The following is a 16,762-nucleotide window of genomic DNA, read 5'->3' as shown; positions in this document are numbered from 1 at the left end:
GTCTCAACTATGATGCTGATAGGATGATTATATAAATATAAGCTTTCTTCAGATATAGTGATTTGGATTGTTGCTGAAGTTGGAAATATCAAGTATTCTTTTGAGTGCATATAAATGTGTCAGAATGATGACTTCCATGGGGCATATTGGTGTTAAAATCATTCACACTTTTGTGTATCACTGTCAACGTTATTTTGGAAATCTTACCTAAACAATCTGGCGAGATCTTGGGGGGAATCGTGTTCAGGGTCATGGTACTTTTGAATGGATGTTTGGTTCAAGTTCAAGCATATTATTTATCCAAAATATTCTTGACCTTAAGGGTTTTACCAACCGGAGGCCCGCCAAAGTGTGGTCGGTGATGGGGGGGGGGGGGGAGTCCCTTGGATTATCCAAAAAAAAAAAATTCTTGACCCGCAATTTGAATTACTTTAGGAAGTGATTCTTCTGTTCGTTATGTTCCATAATCTTATTGTTTATCTAGTCATGTTTGCAGTTGGGAAATTCAAAGTTTCCCCTTTAATTATGGCATCAATTCCTTCCTTAATATGAATGCTGATGGGGACTACTTTACCATTAAAGTCCCAGAGAGAGAGAGAGAGAGAGAGAGAGAGAGAGAGAGAGAGAGAGAGAGAGAGAGACTCTTCTAAAGAACGATTCATGTCTGTCTTCCTTCTAAAGACAATGAGGCATTCGTTGAAACGGATGTCTTCCTTCTAAAGAAGGATTCATGTCTGCCACCAAGTCCCCTTCCAACACTACTATTCAACTGTATGGGGATTAATAAGTCTCTTTCCACAAATCCCATTCCCTATGAATAATCACTTTTGATCTAGTCAAACACCCAATTTGTAAGTTCTGACCCTCGCGATTTCTAATTGTGAACCCCTCTCCGTCTATCGCGCACAATGCTAAATATATTAACTTTGATTAGAAAGAAGCACAACAACAGTCATGGTAGAACCATTTTCGAAAAAGAGGATGCTCTGTCACTTGTCCAATCCCGAGGACATGAACTCACACTTCATTTAGGGCCATAATGTGAATTTGGGTGACAGAGATATGTGAATTCTCAAACAACAATGCACATCAAATTTCTCAAAATTTTCCAATCACCACTTGAAAAGCAACTAACCAAGCACGCCTAATTGTCTTGTGGCAAAGAGCACTAGAGCCCCACCACCAAAGAGATTCTTCAAGAGGCTTGTCAGGAAATTTTTTTCTGTCAAAATAATTAACCACCTTCCTCCATATGGTTTTGACCACTTTACAATGGATAAATATGTGATCTCTAGATTCTGTTGTCTGCTTGCATAAAGGACATCTGCTTGCCATACTGTAACCAAGATGTTGTAATCGATTTTGTGTGAGCAACCTATCACTAATAGCAAATCTTAGTGATAATGGATGCTCTAGTGACAGGTTGAGAGTGCCAAATGAATTCATGCAAAGGGAATCGAGTACGTCGAGCTCTCGCTACATTCCAAGAGAATTCCATCTTCAACCTATCTAAACTCATGGCATCACGTTGCACCGCCTGAACCATGTCAATGATGTGAGGATTTTCCAAAATCAAGTCTGATTGCATAGCTTGAGTAGATATCACACATCTGTTACTAACATCACCTTCCAACATATTCACAACTTTCACCTGTTGCAGTGTTCTCCTTTCAGCTACATAAAGGGTCCTCTCTATACCCACACCATATAGAGCCACCCGAACTGTGTATTTTACTACCACTCGTTGAACCCAAGGATTTGTCAATTTACCAGCTACCATCCAAGCTAGTTTGACAAGAGAGTTAAGTTCATCTCCCTCACCCGCCTAATACCCAAACCACCCTCTTCACCTGGGCATCTTGCCAAGCTAAAAAAAATGAAGACGTTTTTTTATCTCAAGGCCACTCCGTAAGAAACTACAAAGTAGATGTTCAATTTTTTGCCTCAAATTTTTTTTTTAAGGAGCTTAAAACTCATCATCCAATAGATCAGGAAGGACGACAGAACAGAAATAATAAGCACCAAACAACCTACCAATAACGAGTAGGTGGCCACACCAAGACTGTTGGTTGATTCGGCTATTGTCCATCTAAATCTGATTTGTTGTTTTCGGTGCTTGAATGGTTAGAAGGTATTGCTTAGGATAGGGATTGATTTATTCACTAATTTTGTGTTGAATGTATAAGCCAAACACGTTGTATGTGGTTTGTTTGAGAGGCGCACACCAACCGTTTGGTGAAACGCCTTAGCGGCAAATGAACTTGTTTTCGTATTTATTTGAAATAGCGTAAATTTGTTCATGGGTGAATCTATTTTTGTATCTAACTGAGTTCGGTTAAGATTGATATTACATTTAACTTGACGCGTGTTGATTCTGATTTTCGATCTTGTGTTCTCAATCGTTTGTGATTGCGTAAAATCTGAAAAGCGTTAACATGTCTTGCGTCAATCCGAACCTGTTAAAATCTGATTTGAAATCAAAGTTTCACAGAGATCAAAGTCGCCCAGTAAATAGTGGAACCCCAAGATATGTAAGAGGGAGTCACGTTGGCACAAAATGGATGTGGTTTCGGACGATTCGAACGGCGATTCAGTGGAGGCAGGTGGTCGGCATTATCCTCAGTCAATCACCGCCAAGCCAAAATGTCAAGAGGTGAGTAAGACCCTTAAACCTAGACAGAAAAATCACACACGTATGTAACACTTATCACACCACTACGGGTTTTCTATTTATAAAGAGATTTGGTGGAGGTCCATAATGGGCATGAATGAACAGTTACGAGACCTCATAATTGTCTGTCCTATAACCCTCAAAACCCAAGAGTCACAACCATGTTTCTTGATGTGATCATGTCAATATGGGTCTCATCCAGATCCAAAAATCCAATATTCTCTCACTTGACTCGTTGACATGAAAAAATAATTTATTTAGGTTTTATATCGTTATCTAGATTTAATTTACATATGGGTTCACATGCTATCCTGTATCACCAGAATGAATCATACGAGTCATGGAGATGAATATCTTTATATGAGATATTATATTTTCATGCACTACAATATTATTCATTTTTAATGTTTAACATGTTAAGAATACCTATATGAACAAGTTGGTCTCTAACCCATTATGTTGGTCTTTTTAATATTGTTATTTCATTATTCTCTCTTTTCAAAATGAGAGTTACTTTACACATAATAAAAAATGTACAAAATCATAGATAATCAATTTAGTTTCATAAATGTGATCACATAATATCATAATGTATTGTCATACATAAAAAAAATCAAATAGATACATCCTTATTACACGTTGGGAATATAATCCGGCTATTAGCCCTTTAATAAGAGGATCTGAGTCATCTTCTTCATACCGATTGTATCAATACATACTAAATGATTCTTAATTTTTTTTTTAACAAAGTATTTTAACTTCATGTGTCGACATGAGGTAAAATTTTTATTGTTATTCAAGAAGGATACAAAAAAATGTGTTGTGGTGTATATTGTTTGCTGATGATATTGTTTTGATTGATGAGTCTAGAGCTGGGGTTAATGCTAAGTTAGAATTATGGAGACAAACATTGGAAGCAAGAGGTTTTAAGTTGAGTAAGAGTAAGACAGAATATATGAAATGTCGGTTTAGTAAGCAACGAAGTAGTCATGGGAGTGTAGTGAAGCTTGGTGAGCAAAAAATATCGGTGGATGATTGTTTCAAATATTTGGGATCTATCATTCAAAAGTATGGAAAAATTAATGGAGATGTAAATCATAGGATAAAGGTTGGGTGGATGAAATGAAAAGTGCAACTGGAGTGTTGTGCGATCGTAGAATGTCATTGCGGTTGAAGAGAAAGTTTTATAGGACGACTATTAGGCCCGCTTTACTATATGGTACAAAATGTTGGGCTGCCAAGAGACATCATATTCAAAAAATGAGTGTAGCTGAGATGCGTATGCTGAGATGGATGTGTGAAAATACAATAAAAGATAAGATTCGGAATGAGGAGATACGTAAGAAGGTAGGCATTGCACCCATTGAAAATAAGATGAGAGAGAATCGTTTATGGTGGTTTGGACATATTTAGCGAAGGCCTAATGATGCTCCAGTTAGAAGGATGAAGAAATGGAAAAATATATTAGTTAAAAGAGGTCGGGGAAGGCCTAGGAAGACATGGATGGAGATGATAGGAAAGGATATGAATGCTTTGAACCTCACCGAGGACATGGCATTGGATAGAAATGATTGGAGGAGAAAGATTCATGTGGAAGACCCAGAATGATTTTCTTTTTTGGTTCATATCGCCAACCCCAATTGTTTTGGGATGAAGGCGTAGTTGTTGTTGTCGTTGTTGTATTCAAGAAGGATACAACTTCATTATTACATAAGATCTTTAGTGATCTCTCAATATAGTCCACTATACCAAGACCCATAATAAAGTTTCTTATCCAAATGGTCTGAGATAAAATCTCGTTTAAATCAATCATTTCTGCCTCAATGGCTTTCAGAAATTCAGTCACTGTCCTGCAGTGAAAGATGGTGTCTCAAATATTCTTAGTCACTCATGATTGCAAAAGAAACAAGCTAAAACTATTTGAGCACTCCTGCTTCTCATAAACAACCTTTTGATCAACTGTGTTATTCTTTGTATATGTGAGATAATTGCTCTATATGAGATTTATATAAAAAAAGTAAGCATGAGACTCTTTATTATTTACCTTTTTTAAAGCAAGTATAATAGAATCATTATCCTTCTACTTTGATGAAAGCAATAATACTCAGAGCTGCTTCGCTTCCTCAATTATCAAGAAATTGACTTTAATTGGTAAAACTAGTAGATCATTTAACCATAGGCAATTTAACATTGTACATTTATGTACGAACATGCTTTATGGGCTGGTGTACACGCCTACTATTACACCATGTGTGAATTTGAAATACAATGACCTACCTTTGGATCTAATCATTGTTTCACAAAGTCACATACAACCATAATATTGAATATCAACATGATCCAAAGGATTTTCAATCAACACAACTCAGATCACTTTGGTGATTACAAAAGTGAGTTGATTGAGATCTATTACCACAAGCATATGTAAAGGATGTCATAACACAAATAAAGTGCATTCATTCTTAATCTCATGATTAAATAATCATGGACAACTCAAAAATAACATAAAACATACTTTATATCGTGCTAAAGTCACCAAAAAAGTATGAAATTAATGATAAAGACATGCATTCACGAGTAATATTCGAGATTGAGGACTTAAAATGGTGTAAATGAATCTTTAAAGATGCTAAATCAGTCGCTGAAAGCCCTGAACAGTCAGAAAACCTTGAATCGGTCTAGAAAACCATTGAATCGGTCAAGAAAATCCCTGAACCGGTCTCAAGATGCCCGAACCAGTCTTATAAATCATTGAACTGGTCAAAAAAATCCTCGAACTGGTCCCTGAAAGCATGAACTGGTCTAAAAAATCATTGAACTGGTCAGAAAAATCCTCAAACTGGTCCCTGAAAGCATGAACCGGTCTAAAAAATCATTGAATCGGTCCAAAAAATCATTGAACCGATCTCAGGAACCCGTGAATCAGTTTTGTCCTTAATGGGTTAAAAGGTCTGATTCTAGACCTGATCTGACCCATGATTACTGACCCGGTCCACCCTGGAACAGTATTGGGTCAGACCGGGTCTCAACGGATCGGTTCCAAACTCGATCCACCTAGAACCCAAATACTAGGTTCGGGTTTGAGGATTGAGTGTAGACGGTTCGGGTCCACCCGGTCCACCCAAAACCTAGACTGGGTCTGAGTCTGGACCGGGTCAGATTCAGACCGAGTTCACCCGAAACCCCAACGGGTTCGGGTCTCAAACTGGGTTGAACATGGACTTGATCCACCCGTAACCTGCTAATGGGTTCGGGTCTGGATCGAGTCCCACCAGGCCAGTTGCAAACTCGATCCACCTGGTCCCAACAATGGGTTTGGGTCGGATTGGGTCCCGTTGGAGCGGGTTGCAGATCTGATCCACTCAGACCCTCCAATGGGTCCAGGTCGAATCGTGTCCCCACCGGGTCGGGTGCAGACATGATCCATGGGTCCGAGTCGAATTGGGTCCCCCCTGGGATAGTCACAGACCTGATCCACCTGGAACCAAGAAACGGTTCCAGGTTCAGATTGGGTTCCCAACCCGGTCAGGATCCACTGTAGATGCTACAGTGGAACCCGACCGCCATCCCCTGAAACCTGATTTTTTTTTTGTTTGTAGAGGGGTTACGCCCCCTACCGTCCAACCGGCCTCCGTCACTGGCAGCAGCCTCCAGTGGGCAGCCCTAGTTGCCATCGGTGACGATCAGCCTCTGGCGGCCAGCCACCGTTGGCCTGGGCCGTCCATCGATGGTTGCAGCGGTGGAAAAAGGGCCCGGGTAGGGATGCCCCCCCCCCCCCCTTCTCCTATTTTCCGCCGTCAGCAGCCGCCACCGGCGGCCGGCCTCAACTGCCAACGGTAGCCAGCCACCATCGGCCTCAGCCGTTTGCCGACGGCTGCAGGGGCGAAAACAATGCATAAAAAAGGGATTCCACCCCCTATTTTTTTCTTTATACAGCCACTGCCACCGACGGCCGACCATAGTCAGCATCAGCGATGACAACACGCCGGTGGTGGAAGGGGGTTAAACCCTGAAACGAAACCGAACGGTTTCTCAGGATACCACCCCCTTCAGGCATCCGTTCGGTCTCCACCGCCTGCGGCTAATCCATTTGGAGGTAATGCTGAAGCTCCTCTTACAACTAAGCACAAGAGTCTGTAGCCAAGAGATCACCTTCATCGAGCAGCTTTTGTGCTTGTATGAGCTCACTTTCTAGACGTCTTTTATGAGCTTCAATATTCCCAACATGCTCAACAATTTGAAAACATTATGGGCGCAAGGTCCACATCTTGATGTTTTAAAAAGTAGACCCTAGTTATCAGATATCAAGCTAGGAATATACTCTCAACAAGAGTCAGAAATGAAAGGTCGATTTTGACGGCCTTAAAATCACATCATTTTTTGTCATTTGTCCAACTGTACTTTACTGCCTCTTTCTGAAGCCCCCCTAAGATATAAAATCATTGAAGTCTTGCTGCTGCATGCCTAAAGAATCATGATGGATCCCTTTCCTCTCTTCCATCAGTCACAAAAGCTTTGAAGGTGTTCAAATAACAATCGACACCGTACATAATTGTGAGCATACACAGCCGACACCATTAATGTGCCAACACTATGATCTAACCAAGATTCATGCTTTACTTTTCTCATTCAAACTTCCCCATGCTGACTCCTACCAGAACAACAGCCGCCCTATGTGGCTTTGAATTTGCTCCTTCCTCGTAGTCGTATTTAGCTCTTTTATTTAAAAAGTGGAAACTGAAGTATTCCTTACCTTTTTCCATTTTTGATTTGTCGATAGAAGAAACAGCGTTTGGATACCTGGTCATTGGCTTAGCTTTTGATACCTTGTACCTACTGTAACGACCTGAACCGGGGCCTCTAGAGCTCGGGTTCGTGGATGTTAAATTCTAAAGAAAAATTATCAAAAACAACCTCAAAACATTCCAAAAAAAAAAAATTATATAACAAAGTCTAGTACTTTAAGTACTTGTCACCAATAGTTAAGTCTAAGTTCATCAGTCATATCCTCCCGCGTCTTCTGATCCTACAATTATAACCAAGTGGAAGTGAGTCTAAAACTCAATAAAAATTTATTTATAAATGCAAGTCATGACTGTTACAATTGTAATGAGTTCTAAACTCCTAGTCTAAGTTTAGTTCTTTAACTAAACACACTTATTTATATAATTTATTCATTTTACTGTTTCTATGTCATCATTACCTCATTCCCAAAGTAACCAGGGGCTCCCACCCAAAATAACATGTCCCTATAACACAGCTTTAGTACTGCATCTCACTCAATTTGCTTTTCAAGTGTACCAATTTCGATTGTCTTTTAATAGTTTCCTGTTTCTATTCATGGACTTACTATATGAGAACATTTATGGACCTTTTTTTTTTTTAAAGGCAAGCTGGGGTTAGGCAGACCCCCAGGACCCCCCACCTGTTACACAACATACCATTGGGTTTTGAATTTACAACGTCCCAACACATGATGACGTGCACTAACAGCTCCTACCAAACAAGCAGAGCCCCCCCCCCCCCCCGTTTTGTAGAACATTCATGGACTTACTAACACTAATATAGAATATTTACTTGTCTACGCAGCAGGACAGACCATTTTGAGCATGTCCCTGGTGAGACAACCAGACATGTCATGACCCGCTCATATGGACACAGACACGTATAGATATTATCTAATATATTTTTTATATTTTTATAGTATTTCAATAATTTATTGATTAAATTTTTATTTTAAAAAATTTTGTGCCCTCACGTCCTATTTTTTTTAACAAACTTCAAACTTTTGTTGGTTCGTACCCATTATCTTTGTGATGCAGGTAAAAACACAAATCCATCCACTGGGCCAAGATATCGCTTTCCTAACCTGAATGTCAGAAATGCACATCAAGATAATAATACGAATCCAAATTCATGAAGAACATGAAGGTAGAAGAATATCTCTATTTAAAATGCACCAAGTTTAGTCCAAATTGAGCATAGCTGCAATGAACCCCATTTCCATATCAATTCAAGAAGCATCAGTTGGTGCCTAAAGCTCGTTTGGTAACTGGGAGTCACAGGGAGTTTATGGATTTGGAAAAGTGGAAGCCATCAATTCCAATAATTGGCCGCGAGGAAATGGAAGTTAACAATTCTGAGTTTTAGTTCAAATACAGAGAAGACACCGTCTCACCCTTTCTCACTTCCATAAACCACCTTCTCCCAAAAAAACACTACTGTAATAGTTTAATCAAATTTAAGTCCAAGCTCAACTCCCATCCTGGGCTTCCCGACTGCAAGCCCCCAAACAGAGCAAACATACATCTATTTTTTTTGTTCTTTACAAACATACAGGAATCTGCAGTTCCTTGTTTTACAGCTGCTCTCTAATCTTCATCCCAGGTTTTGATGAAATTGATGAATTTTTAACTGCCAAGTATCTCAACTTGCATTTCGACCAAATCTGCTCTAGCTAAACAAGAAAAAAAAATACATATAATGTCTCCTTGATATAATTACAATTGCTCAGAGTAGACTGGGAAGAATACCATGTGCTACATTGTGCTTGTGTTGATTGAGGAAAGGTGGAGCTTTGGTCATTGCAACAGTCAACAGAAATACATACATAAATAACTTATCTGCAACGACAGGGCGAGGAAACCAATTTCTCCACCCTTAAATTGGTTCGCCTACTAATCCAGAAGCAGTATTGCAATAGATTTATGGTGCTCAAAGCAAAATGGCTAAGCCAAAGAAAAAGCCTCTGCATGTTCTTTACATTCTATTATGAAAACTCAAGTGGACAAGTCTGATGGATCATGTTCCAGGATCTTGTAAGAGAGGCCCGTTTCATCACTCGGTCTTTTGTTGGCACTGGCTCTTTGCATCAAGCGGACTAAAGATTGAACCACTTCAGACATAGGAGGCCGAAACTCCGGTTCGGGCTACCAAGGTTCAATAAAAGCATTAGTTGCCCAATAATAATGGAATCAAAATAAAGATCTAATTCTGCAAGCACAGTAGTAACAATAAACTTGAATCAGACTTCAAAATCACAAACTATTGAAAGAAATGATTGCTCTCTTTTTCATGGAAATCAATTCTAGAGTGTAGAAGCTACACCAATGGATCTCCATTACCAACAAGGTGAAAAAGATGGATTAAACAATATTGAATTCATTGAGTTTATTATTAGGAATTGCAAACCTGCAATATAAATGCTATGTGTCAGTATATGAGCTGCATTGAGCCCAAAGTCAGCTTTATTCAATCAGGGGCAGCAAGCCCCAGAGCATGCACAAGTTTGGCTAGATTTCCAACACTGGTGCTCAATCTCCACTAGAAGTATGAAAAGAGCTCAAGATCTGGTCGGTCTGATCTTGAAATCAGGTTCAAGCTCGAGCCAAGCTTTTTGTTCCAGTCCTTCGACAGTGAAGACAACAGGGAGCTTATATGCAGAGGGTGAGGATGAACCTTAGATGTTAGGAAAAAGTCAGGATCTGAAGTGGTCATCGACCCAAGCAATGAGAAGGAGCTCGACATCTTCAAGGGCAACATATTCGTGATGCACCAGCTGGAAACCCTCTTTCTCCACTGGTTAGGGTTATGACTTGAAATTTAGCCATTTGGAAAGTTGAGTTTTCAGCAAGCGTGGCCTAGATAGGGTTTTCATTGAGTGGTTTCATCTTTCAACTTTCCAGTTAATCATGGACCCTCACATTAAATATCAATCAACTGTCCAAAGTACATTGCACTGAAATACATGCATATACCATCATTAGAAGAGCTTCAATTGAGCATATGAATCCTAATTTGAACCTCAAATTCAGCTTGTTTAACAAATGAACAGCTCCAGGCTCCAAGCTCTTAATGCACCAAGTCTAGCGCATTCTGGAACTGTTGAACTTGGTGCCCTGGGGAGAGCCTCCTAACTGGATATAACAGCTATCCCAGCACTCAAACTCCATTTGAATCGGTCTACAATTTCCAAATTACACCCTGTGATTTTAGCAGTAGTGATGCCCTGATGTACTGACTGATTTGAGAGAGGAATTGATCCTTTTGGATTGTTCCTTCAAAAGTTGGTCAGCTTGGGAACACTAAGCTTCACTCCCATCAACCATTCCCCCCACCCCCAACCTCAACCCACCAACAAAGAATGTTTATGTCCTGTTTGGAACCTTGGCACTGGGATGGGCGTTTATGGATTTGGTCTTCCCGAGGGAAATTCTTGGTCAAACGCCCATGGTGGTCCCGTTTAGAATTTCGGCACAAGGATGGGCATTTATGCATTTGGGATGGGAAGTGAGGCCCTTTCTCCTTTGTATTTACACTAAAGGATGGATTTGGCAGCTACCACCTCTAGGTGGTAGCTGGCAAAGCAGCTGTCACTTCCTCAAATGCATAAACTCCATAAACGCCCATCCCAGCTACCGATCCCAAACAGGCCCTTAGAGGCTTAAAATTTTATCATTACAAAAACTATAACTCATTGTTACTTTCAATATTAATATAACTGCAACTTCAAACTTTATTGGATTGTAGGTGATATTTCGCTTGCTGCTCACGGAGTATGCCGAAAGCATTCCCACAACTTCCCATTGACTTTTTCCATGATTTCAAGTAGGCATTGCAAGTAAATTTCGGGGAAAAAGGAACAACAAAATCCATGTGGCATGGTACCTGAACACAAATGGCAATTATGTCAGCAAACTGTGAAAGAGATTTTGCTGGATACATGCCTTTGAGAGCTGGATCAACCATCTTTGCCAATGCATCAATATCGTGAAGCTGCGGTATAGCCCATCTCACGAGAGAATGTTCTGATCTTTGCCTTGAACTTCAAAACCAACATATAGGAATCAGAAACAAACAGAAAGGGTTCCAGTTGGCAAGGTGCAAATAACTAATGAAAGGAAAATTTTTGAGTGATGCAAGAACTAGAGAGGAAACCTGTCCAGTGGCTTCCGACCAGTTAACAGTTCTAACATGACAACTCCAAAGCTGTAGACGTCACTCTTTACAGTGTAACTTCCGGACATGGCAAATTCAGGAGCACTGTAACCAAATGAGTCAAGCATCTGTGTAGAAACCTGCCATGGTACACACATTTTTAAAATATGCTACACACACACACATTATATATATATATATATATATATATATATATATATATATATATATATATATATATATGAGAACTGAACATATTAGGCCCCATTTCTTGTTCTGCCCCATAGGTTTTAAGTGTTTTATGATAGATCTGAACTGTTAGATGTGTTTAGCATGCTTGATTTAGTAGGAATCGACTCTTGGATCATATTTTTTCGACAATAAAACATGTTTTTCTGAGCCGGGAAAACTGGTACCTTCATAGCCATTGATTTTGGATCACCGGAAAAACCTGTATACAGGTCAGATTCCGGCAATCCAAAAGCCGGTTCCCACTAAACAAAACCTATAGATCACATCTACGGTGTTAAATGTGAGAAAAAATACTTAAAACTACGATTTTTGAAGGTGCCTAACGAGACCTAATGAAAAAGGGGGCCTAAGGAATGCATTACTCTCTCTCTCTCTCTCTCTCTCTCTCTCTCTCTCTCTCTCTCTCTCTCTCTATATATATATATATATATATATATATATATATATATATATAGAGAGAGAGAGAGAGAGAGAGAGAGAGAGCTCACCTGTCTCTCAGTGTTGGGAGTTAGTGCAGCCAGCCCACAGTCTGACAAGTAAGGGTCGAACTCTTCGTCAAGTAATATATTTGCTGACTTGAAGTTTCGATGTACAACAGGAGGCAAGCAAACTTCATGCAAGTATCTGAACAAAAAATCAAGAAATATGTTAGAAAGAAACCAGCCATAGCAACCTCAACAAAAACAAGACCAGAATCATGTTATTGTTGCAAACTTACTCAAGTGCCCTAGCTGTGCCAAGGGCAATTCTCACACGTGCATTCCATGTCAATATCTTTGTGCTATCCTCAGTAAAGTATAGCATCTCATGAAGAGTTCCATTTCCATAAAACTCATAAACCAGGAGGTGCTGCCCATGTTCTACACAATACCCTAGCAAGGCTGTGATATTTGGGTGTCTCAAACGTGACATATTTGATACTGCTTCAAGGAAGTTGTCTTCCTCCTGTAGGGACACTGCTGAGCTGTCGATCTTCTTGACAGCTAGAACCTACAACATAGCAAAGGAACATGGTATTAGTGGCTAATTCATTCTTACCAAAACAAAAAGTTGCAGACAAGAAAGCAGGAAGAACAAAAGAAGCAAGTTTACATAACCCAAAGAGTAAATTCTGGAAGCCAGTTTATAGCTGTGGTTGTTTTTGGCTCTACTATATGCAAATGCCTTGTTAAGATACAGGTTTTCAACCAGTAAATGACTAAGGCCAAAAAGGCTATTGTTAAACCATCAACAACCAGACATAAATCAGACTGGTAGGCTCAGGACAAGCATCTAGGCCCAACTAAGAATAAAGAAGATCTACACCTTGTAAGATAAACATAACCCAGTTTCAAGTCAAACATATCATATTCTTGGACCTAAGACACATTTAAATGCAGTATTCCTTCAGGTTCAGGAGAATATAAAGATCAGGATCTGCACAACACAATCCAATTTATCATGTTTGTCCCACAGAAATGCTTGGGTCCATGGTGGAAGACGTAGTTAGTTGATTGGGTAGAGTATTTTACGAAGTACTCTGTCCACATAAAACACAGAAAAATGCTAACACGTGTAACGATTTTCTGTGTTTTGTGGATAGAGTATTTTACGAAGTACTCAAGCCACATAAAACACAGAAAAACGCTAACATGATGTAGCAATTTTCTGTGTTTTGTGTGGCCCGAGTACTTTGTTAAGTACTCGGTCCCGATCACTGGATCTGCTCTGCCCATGGTAGGATCTACCGGTGCCTAAACCAGATACCAAACTTGACTAACAAAACCAACTAATAAAAATGAAAAAAAAAAGAAAAGAAAAATGCATGCAGATAACAATTTGCAATTCCATAAAAAAAATCATTTTTATTCAAAGGTTCCAAGGCCAAGTCATAGCTGTTGAAGTATTCATCACCTTTCCATTAGGAAACTCTGCCCTATATACACGCCCAAGTGAACCCTCCCCAACCAGGCATTCCTGACTGAAACTGTTTGTTGAAGTTTGAAGGGAAGCAATAGTATAGGAGGCTGCAGTTATATGAGAGTTTCCTCTTTTCCCAGCACCACCTTTACTTAATGATCTCTCACCCACCATGTTATCTGCTGGTGGAGGATTTAGACTTGTTATAGGTTGGTCAACTTTAGCCATCTGCTCGTGGATCTCTTTCTTTGCAACTAAAATAAAATAAATGAAAATAAATTCATTACTTTCTTGTCTAATCCAACACATAAAATGGCACTCCCAATAAATGACCAATACAGCATCAAATTATCAATTTATGCAGGATTCAGTACATGTGACTATGATGCACGCATATGCATTCATTCATTCATCCATTTTGTAGTTGTAGCATTTGTTGTATTATAGTCACATACGCTGTCTTTGCTATATCTCAATTCTCAACAAGGCAAGATGTTATAGGTTTCTTAGAAAGCTTGCAAAAAGCTCAAGAAAATCTTGGCACTTGAAAAATCGAGAAGTACAAAATAGAACAAAAATAAGCAAAATAAAAGGTGTTGGCATAATTTTTTTGAAAATATAAAAAAATGTCAAAGGATAACGAATCAAAAAGAATTTGTGCTTAAATTATGAAAAGGGAAAGCTAAGGAAACTGAAAATATCACATAGAGATATTATCTGATAAATATTTATATCAATGGCAAAGAGCTATACATGCACATTTCATAAATATGTAAATACATATATATAAATAGAAATACATGTGCATAAATGAATAAAATCTCATTGCTATGCATTTTGAATAAATCTGACTGCATAGACGAATTTATCATGGTTCATTTACTAAGAACAACAATGTGAACACTCAAAAGAACACACACAAGCCAAACAAATGGTTCAATCTGAAAGGAAACAAGATCCTCCGAAGATGTTTACTAAGAACAACAATGTGAACACTCAAAAGAGTTCTACCAAAGCACCAAGAGAACACACACAAGCCACAAGATGGGCTCACACCTATGTCACATGGGTGCGGGTGCGACACGGGTGCGGCGCAATTTAAAAAATTTTGGACACGGGGACTCGGCTATATATATATATATATATAACAATAATTCTAGTAAACAATTAAAATTAAGGTAAACACATCTATGGACCATGGTTAAAGGAAAAAAAACTTGAAACTATGACCTTATGAAATGGTCCATAATCTGTACTGGTCCAATTTTTGAAATGACCCCTTTACTATAGCATTCACATCTTTGTGATCGGTTCAGTTTTGACATTCAAATGTTTAAACTTTATACGTTAACAGTTGCACAAACTGTGCAATGCAGTCTGTGACAGTGCACAGTCACAGTGCAATGCAGTGATTGTGCAGTTGCAGTTGCACAGTCTGGTTATATATATTTTTTAAAAAATATATATAAAAAATGAACTTTTTTGTTTTTTGTCATAAAAATGGATATTTTTGGACTCGGTCAAAGTTGACCGAGTCCAAAATGTGGATGGACTCGGCCTCGACTCGTTGACCGAGTCCGACTCGGCGTTGACCGAGTCTGGGCCGAGTCCGAAGCTGCACCCGTGTCGGGGCGTGTCGACTCGGGTGTGGTGCCTCCCTAGCCGAGTCCATGTGACATAGGCTCACACACAAACACCCACTAAAGGGGCAAACAAAAGAGATAAAAAATAATATTTTATTGATCAATGCTCATGCAAGAAGCATACATATTGTGGGGTTTGGCCCCCTATTTATACACAAAATTGGAGCTCAAAAAGGGAGAGTTGTTGGGGGTCCAACGGCTCTAAATAGAGTCGTTGGACTCCCAATGACCCTGTGGGTTGACTAGTCCCATCCCAAATAAAAAACAAAAAGAAACCTAACTAAAATAACCTAGTTATATATACAACAAAAACAACAACAGCTACGCCTTCATCCCAAAACAATTGGGGTCGGCGATATGAACCAAAAAAGAAAATCATTCTGGGTCTTCCACATGAATCCTTCTCCTCCAATCATTTCTATCCAATGCCATGTCCTCGGTGAGGTTCAAAGCATTCATATCATTTCCTATCATCTTCATCCATGTCTTCCTAGGCCTACCCCGACCTCTTTTAACTAATATATTTTTCCATTTCTCCATCCTTCTAATTGGAGCATCATTAGGCCTTCGTCGAATATGTCCAAACCACCGTAAACGATTCTCTCTCATCTATATAAATACATATATGTATATTTATATTTTTAAAACAATCTACCTCAAAATACATGAATAGATGAAACTCCGCTCATTGATATAGCATGCACACGCACACACATGCAGATGAGCATGCATGCGTGTGCGCGTGGCCTGCACGCGTGCGCACGCGCGCACACACACAGTAGTAGATTCCACTTGTTAGGTGTCCTAATTCATGCAGTAGAAAATTTAAGTGTAGCTAAATATTTGATGTCGGGCAAGATGCCGTTCCAATCAAATTATAGAAACCATCATTTCCTTACTAGGGCCACAGTACAGAATATGACCCATGAGCATTAATCTCTACCTTGCAAATAGTCCGTTAGAAGAGGCATATTGTAGGAGAGCAATCAAGCAATAGTCACAACTTTTGAATAATGTACACAGCCTCAAAAGACTTTTTGGGTAGTAGCAAAACACTGAGAGTTGCACCAACGATGGATAGAAAGAACCAACTAAGAATATCCCCTTCTTTTCTAGATCCTTGTTATCTTCCTAAAATTGATATGCCTTTTGTGCTTCCAAAGTTTTTACAGGATTTCACTTTCTCTGTCTCCTCTTAAAATTTTGTTATTTTAAAATTTGTGAAAATATCAAACAGCAGTGTGTAATTTGCTAAAACTAAAAAGTCTACTTTCTGAAGCATCTTTTTTTATAAAAAAATATAGCACAGGTATTATTTTTGCACAAATGCTTGTTGATTATTTACATGCATATATAGCAT

The 16,762-nt window shown here is 39.1% G+C and overlaps 1 protein-coding gene across 1 annotated transcript; it reads right to left on the bottom strand.

Moving 5' to 3' along the window:
- Window positions 1-9,255: 9,255 nt before the first annotated feature.
- Window positions 9,256-14,007, bottom strand: LOC149840866 (protein STRUBBELIG-RECEPTOR FAMILY 8-like). Its single transcript, XM_090003403.1, has 6 exons — window positions 13,754-14,007; window positions 12,579-12,850; window positions 12,349-12,484; window positions 11,609-11,748; window positions 11,339-11,495; window positions 9,256-9,600 (listed from the first exon to the last, which is right to left on the bottom strand). Exons 1-6 carry the CDS (start codon window positions 13,985-13,987, stop codon window positions 9,451-9,453), a joined length of 1,089 nt encoding a protein of 362 aa, XP_089859529.1. The 5' UTR covers window positions 13,988-14,007; the 3' UTR covers window positions 9,256-9,450.
- Between the last annotated feature and the right edge of the window lie 2,755 nt (window positions 14,008-16,762).

Source organism: Nuphar pumila, chromosome 4 (assembly GCF_984573655.1).
Source record: "Nuphar pumila chromosome 4, dmNupPumi1.hap1.1, whole genome shotgun sequence".
Lineage (NCBI taxonomy): Eukaryota > Viridiplantae > Streptophyta > Magnoliopsida > Nymphaeales > Nymphaeaceae > Nuphar > Nuphar pumila.
The sequence above is the reverse complement of the archived record's forward strand: the minus strand, read 5'-3'. Positions and strand labels throughout refer to the sequence as shown.

Excerpts from the sequence above, each read along its gene's own strand:
- LOC149840866 (XM_090003403.1), bottom strand. The coding sequence starts at position 13,987 with ATGGCTAAAGTTGACCAACCTATAACAAGTCTAAATCCTCCACCAGCA. Across the intron at positions 12,485-12,578 it reads GGCACAGCTAGGGCACTTGA|ATACTTGCATGAAGTTTGCT; the intron begins GTAAGTTTGCAA and ends TTTTTTGTTCAG. Across the intron at positions 11,496-11,608 it reads GGTCGGAAGCCACTGGACAG|TTCAAGGCAAAGATCAGAAC; the intron begins GTTTCCTCTCTA and ends TTGGTTTTGAAG.